The following is a 6,437-nucleotide window of genomic DNA, read 5'->3' as shown; positions in this document are numbered from 1 at the left end:
ATAGAGAGAAGCGCACACTCAACGGTTGTGGTTATTTCGGGAAAATGCATCGCTTTATTTTTCCACCGCGATGACGCCATCGTAGTCGGTGATGGTGAACCCTTTCACCGAGTGAGTGAGTGACGATACGACAACCCGTTCATCCAATCCCGAGATAGAAGCCGCTGAATGGGTGGAGTCGAATTTCCCCCTGCGCTTTTGCCGACGGGTCGGGTTAAAAAAACGGTGTGATTCACTTCTTTGAACAGCATAGATGTTTCCCGAGGAGGAACAAATAACTAACCATGTATGCATACCATATTTTTGTGTCATACCAAAATTAGGTATTGTTCAGTTGTCAATACCTCAATTTGGTATTATAATGGTATTGAAAAAAATCTTTAAAACAATTAAAAATACTTCATTGAGGTATTAAACAGCTATTGAGGTCTGCTTGAGGTATTGAACTACTATTGGAAAAAATCAGTTTTCTATGAAAATCCATCAAGTATTATTGAGGTATTACAATACCTGATCTAATTATCAGTTTGGTATTCGTAGAATATGCTTGAGATATTAATTGAGATATTTTACCTCTTATGCAGGACTCATTCATACCTCATTCAGGTTGTAAGTATTGGAAATTATCTGGTATGGAATAACTTAAATCCAAACTAATAATATGTTTCAATGAATCGATCATATATCTTCCATATGATACTATTTCTTATTTACAAAAATCCACATCTCGACAGCATAACCTAATTGCATTAAGATCTCATAGTTTCATATTTTCAATCGGTGCTCTAATGTGCATTTTTCTGAACAAAACGTCAAAATATTATTTGTTCGTAAAGAATGCAGTAATAATGATGGAGGCAAACAACATTTCATCGAACAAATATGCTTTGTGCAAAGTGGGAAACAGTGATACGGCCATAAGGAATAACGTAAGTTCTTGTGTAAAATTTGAGATGAAACTTTTCGGTATCAGATCGATAAGCAATTGACGGAGAAAAACGCCTTTAAAAACATTTTCACTTTTGTATTGCACCATTGTTTCCAGATTGGTACAGTATGTCAGTATGTAATTCCGACCTAACAATGATTCTAGCACACATGAAAATACTTCGAAAAAAAAACTACATGGGGTGCAGGTCGTTAGGCCAGATACCGTTAGGCCGAAAGGGTCATTAGTTCGAAAGGATCGTTAGGCCGAAATAACACTTGATAATTCACTACTATTTCCAATAGCTAACACATTCATCAGTGTTTTATCTTCTTTTAATCAAAGGCTGTTCTTTCTAGTTTTATTTCACAGCGGATATCATGGGCTGCTAGGATGCTCATTTTTTGCTAATGGTAACGCATATGGAGCTATATATTTATCATGGCAATAGGTCACATCATTATTTAATGCTTAGTAGCCCGTCATTCGTGTTGACACACTCTTAAAAATAATGAAAATCACTCCGGACGCAATTCACATTATGACTGAATGACACATGCTGTAAGTGATGAAATGACATAAAAATTCTGAAAGATGTATTGAAAGAAAAATGTAATATTACATGATGAAGGACATGAAAACAATGTCGCCATGATTGACATTTCCCAAAATAGACACCATCGTAATTAAAATGTGACACAAATTCACGTCATTTGTCTCGCTTCTTTTATGTGCATCCAAAAGACGTAAAATCGCATGATTTTTTCGGAGTGTGCAGCTATGTTGATTTTGCAACATTTGCAACAAAGTCTTCGAAATTGCACGATTTGAATTGATGGCAATAAGGAACCAAAAAAAAAAATGAAACAAGTAGGGAAAGAGTACCAGTTATGGCAATAGTGGTTCCCTATTTGACCATATGCAAAATTTGTATAACTTTTACATTTTTAATCTTTTTGAATGTTTTAACATCGAGATTTATATTTTATTTTACTGCTAAAACACAACAAATTTTTTTAAAAAGTGAAGGCGTTCAAGATATCACGTATGGCGAAATAGGGAACCACCATGGCCATAACTGGTACACCTACCCTAATTCTTTTTCAAAATTCAGTCACATTCTCTAACTCAATATACCGCATCTCGATGTCGAATTAGAGAACCATAGTAGAAGAAGGTTTTCATTTCTAATTGGATGGTCTTTTGTATAGTATTTGCACAGGTTTTGTGTTCTATAGCTTGACACCTCCTTAACTCGATGGTCTCTTCAATATCGAGTTATGAAGAGTTAACTGTAAGTATTAAACGTTATTTGGGTTCTGCGGGAATTGCGGGAAAGGACCAAAGCAAAAAAAAAAGTTAATAAGATCATAAACAAGAATGTACTCCGGGCTGAAATTGACCTCAAAACATGAAATGTTGAAATCTCTCATTCTCTTAACCCCAGGGGGGGTATACGCAACGAGGTAGGCCTACCGTTCATGTTTTGTGAGGGTGTTAGTGTAGCTCACAACGCTGCAAGACATCCCGGTGGTTGAGTGTTGAAAAGCATCAGCGTTTACTGACTGGCTTGCTTAAGGTGAACCACCCTGCTTAAGGGCTGAGATTGCACTAAATTTCAAAGGCACAAATCTCGCGAAGAAAGCATCCAACAACAGTGCACTTTTTATTTTGGCTTTGTGCACTAGCAGAAAGCATAAAATAAGAAGATCAGAAACGTTTGCCAACTATTTCCCCAGTTTAGTGCCTTTGAAAACGTGAGTAGGGGCACAAGTCGGCCATTGTGCCGGCCATCTTTGGATTTCGAGATTTCACCTTAACCCTTCTGAAAATATTTGAAGACTATATTATAACCTATTGAGTACCGGTCCAGGTTCTTTACATAATGGAAATTTCCTTGATTTCTTTGGTCTGGGCATATGTATTATCGTGCCTTCTACACGAGATACGAATGCGAAAAATGGTAACTTTGGCAAAGAAAGCTCTCAGGTCGTATCTGTGGAAGTGCTCTTAGAACCATAAGCTGATAAGCAGACTCTGTCCCAGTGTGGAAGTAATGCCAAGAAGAAGAAGACCAAGAAACGGAATGGAGTCATCTGAAAACGTTTTGAAAACTTCAATATCCCTTCGAATTCCGTAAGAACCTTAAAAACATCTTAATAACCACCGACAACCCTTCGAGAACGTCTGAATCCACTTTGGTATTTCTTGGGATCGCCCATCAGAAGGCAATCGACTCGCAGTTGAATTATTAAACTATCACATCCGTTCAGCATTTTTCCAAACAATTCCGCGCATGAGCTCCACCCTGCAAAATGCACTTCCACCGGCTTGGATGAACCGAACAAGGTGGTGACAAATGTGTTAAATCAATGCCAGCTCAATTAATTGCAATTATAATGAGCAAATCGCGCGACGACGGTTCCTCAACTATCTTGAATAGTTAATGACCTTTCGCGTGACGCGAGCCCTGTTCGGGACGATGCATTTAAAGTCAGCTGCAGCGATCGGTCAGCGGCCAGTTAAGTGGACTGATAGCGAACGGTAATCACACGGAATCGATCATGGTTATGCGAAGAAGTACCGCAGGCGGCGATCCCGCTTCAACGCTCAACCGGAAAATCGTTACCCTGCGGCAGGGAATGGTTAACGGAGTGCGGGATAAGCTACCAAATGGATCGGAGTACTACTACTTCAAGGGAATTCCGTATGCTCGGCCTCCTGTTGGCGAGTTGCGGTTCGAAGCCCCGGTTCCGCTGGATAAGTTCCCAGCATCAGTGCTGGATTGCTCTCAGGAGCGCAGCAACTGCCTTGGGATGAATCTGCTTACGAGGAAGATCAGTGGACGGGAGGATGGGTTGTATCTGAATGTGTATACTCCGGTGTTACCGACGCGAGGCCAAACGGCACCGAAGCTTCCGGTGATGGTGTTTGTTCATGGAGGCGGTATGATCGGAGGAAGCGGTGACAGTTTGCTGTACAATCCGAACTACATGGTCGAAGAAGGCGTGGTGTTCGTTACCATGAACTACCGAGTGGGCGTGCTCGGGTTGCTGTGCCTACCGGATGCTGGCATTTACGGGAATGGTGATTTGAAGGATCAAGTAAGGTTTGAAGAAGACTTGTATAGGCAGTTCAAAAGTGCTAAAATTCTGTTCTTTTGCAGCTAATGGCGCTCCAATGGGTCAACGAGAATATCGACAAGTTCGGTGGAGATCCTGCAAATGTAACTCTGTTCGGTTCCAGTTCTGGGGGAAGCTGCGTAGGACTTCACTGTATGTCGGAAACATCAAAGAAGTACTTCCACAAAGCTATCTTACAGTGTGGCCATCACATGTGCGATTTCACTTATGGAACTGAAATGGTGCGTAAGGCTCGGGACCTGGCCAAGCTATTCGGGTACACAGGAACCTGCGACAAGGAAGCGTTACAAGTGTTGAAAAACGTGTCGGCTGAGCAATTGGTTGAGAAGCAGTTTGCAGTGCTATCACCAAGGGAACTGAAGCTGGAAGAAATCTATCATATTCCGTTTGCTCATGTCATTGAACGGCAGGGTTCTAAAGGGGCTGTGCTCACCAAAAATCCAATGGAGCTTATAAGGTCGCCTGGAACCTTCATTATGCCAGTGATTATCGGAACCAACGACGCAGAAGGATCCCTAGAGTTGAAGAACATGCTCCGGCATCTGGAGGATTACGATGCTGAAGTTGAACGTCTTATTCCGAGAAGTGTAAAAGTGGATATTTTAGGTCCAGAAGCCAAACAGGTTGGCGAAGAGATAAAACAGTCCTTCTTCGATGGCAAGGCACTAACACAAACCGACATCCAAGATATTTCACTTTATGTTTCAGAGAAAAACTCAATCACGTCTTATATCCTGTCGTACTTTGGAAGCATGATCCAGCAAAACCCAAAGATCTACCAATTCTTCTTCGCATTCGATGGTGCCTTGAACAACGGGAAGATCATTGCGAAACTCCCACATCTCAAAGGAGCCGGCCACATGGATGAGCTGTTTTACATGTTCAGCTCATCAACTATAGCAGAGGTGCCCGAATCGGACAAAGCCTACCAAATGCGTAAGACGATGGTTCGCATGTGGACCAATTTTGCCAAATACTCTGAACCTACACCTGCTTCCGATTCGTCGCTACAGTTCCGCTGGGATCCTATACCTGTGTTGGACCCGAGCGAAGCTCATGCCTTCAAATTGGAGTATCTCAAAATAGATCAGGTACCGCAAATGTCGGCACCCAATCCGGAACGCTTATCTCTGTGGCTCCGTCTACACGAGAAATATAATGGCCACATTACGAATCTGCCGTATCCCATCGATGACATGAACGTTCCGGAAGCGACTCTGGAATGATTGCGGAATAAATTGCTACCCACTTCAAAACGTTTCTGCCGACGGATGAGTGTCGAACTACTCAAAACGCAATTATCGGCTGATGATTAATTCACACCTTCAATTGACCTGCGATTATTGAGTTCATTATTTTGCAGCGGTGAGGTGGGTGCTTTTCGCATTTGTTGGGAACATTTTCAATGGATCATAAAATCCATTATGCATGAGACTTTTTGCTTTCGTTGAAGAAACACTCGTTCTGTACTGTATTGAAATAAAACAAGCACCCCCATTTTGGAATTATTATTTCTACTTCCTATACTGCCGTGAATCGCAAGTCAGTCCCATCTGCATTTTTGTCAAAATTGAGTTGATTTCACTTTTCAACATATCTTTTAATACCCTTTCAGCTGCATTAAAGATACAATATACTTTGTTCGGAAACAATAAGAAAAAATAGCAAGTCAAATTGTCCCATAATGAAAAGTAATCGCATTTCAGTCCCACTACAGAATTCTACATCGTGTAACACAAAAATGAACCGTGTTCTGATCATCTTTATATTTTTCTCGCATAGATATCATAGCGAAAAGCATATTGCGAAAGTTTCATCAAGGTTGGAACATGTTCAAATCTTCTGGAGTTTTTTGAATACTCGTATGGAAAACGAGTTTGTAAACTTCAAAGTCGATTATCTCAATGCCTACTTTTTACAGATGGGACTGACTTGCCATTCACGGCAGTATAATAAGCCAGCAGTTAAAACGTTAGGGGTTTCCTATGAAATCACACTTGGATAACGAAAAATCTTAGCTTCAGATTTTTCTTTTAAAATTTAGATAAGGCCTGAGAGGGAGAGGAGACAGCTAGCTTAGATTGCAAGCTCCCAAAAGTCAAGGGAATCTGTTACCAACTGTCACTGGAAAACCAACACATTCGGAGGGCAGAACGTGAAAAAGCTTCAAAATTCAAGTAGACGTAATAAAAATTTCTAGGTGTTTTTCGATGATTTCACATTTTAAAAAGTAGAATAATTAAATTTAGATGTGTGTTGACGAACTGCTAATGATTTTTATGTATTCATACCCTATTTAAAAGTGAACAACATGAAGTAAATATGATTTTGACCAAAATAAGTTAATCTGACCGTTGTGCACGGTT

At 40.5% G+C, this 6,437-nt stretch overlaps 1 protein-coding gene across 1 annotated transcript; it reads left to right on the top strand.

Moving 5' to 3' along the window:
- Positions 1–3,460: 3,460 nt before the first annotated feature.
- On the top strand, positions 3,461–5,576 carry LOC5564575 (esterase B1). Its single transcript, XM_001648892.3, has 2 exons — positions 3,461–4,032; positions 4,095–5,576. Exons 1-2 carry the CDS (start codon positions 3,493–3,495, stop codon positions 5,295–5,297), a joined length of 1,743 nt encoding a protein of 580 aa, XP_001648942.1. The 5' UTR covers positions 3,461–3,492; the 3' UTR covers positions 5,298–5,576.
- Positions 5,577–6,437: the final 861 nt, after the last annotated feature.

Source organism: Aedes aegypti, chromosome 3 (assembly GCF_002204515.2).
Source record: "Aedes aegypti strain LVP_AGWG chromosome 3, AaegL5.0 Primary Assembly, whole genome shotgun sequence".
Lineage (NCBI taxonomy): Eukaryota > Metazoa > Arthropoda > Insecta > Diptera > Culicidae > Aedes > Aedes aegypti.
The sequence above is the reverse complement of the archived record's forward strand: the minus strand, read 5'-3'. Positions and strand labels throughout refer to the sequence as shown.

Bases quoted from the DNA above. Each gene is read 5' to 3' on its own strand.
- LOC5564575 (XM_001648892.3), top strand. From the start codon at position 3,493: ATGGTTATGCGAAGAAGTACCGCAGGCGGCGATCCCGCTTCAACGCTC. The intron at 4,033-4,094 runs GTAAGGTTTGAA...GTTCTTTTGCAG, and splicing joins ATGGTGATTTGAAGGATCAA to CTAATGGCGCTCCAATGGGT.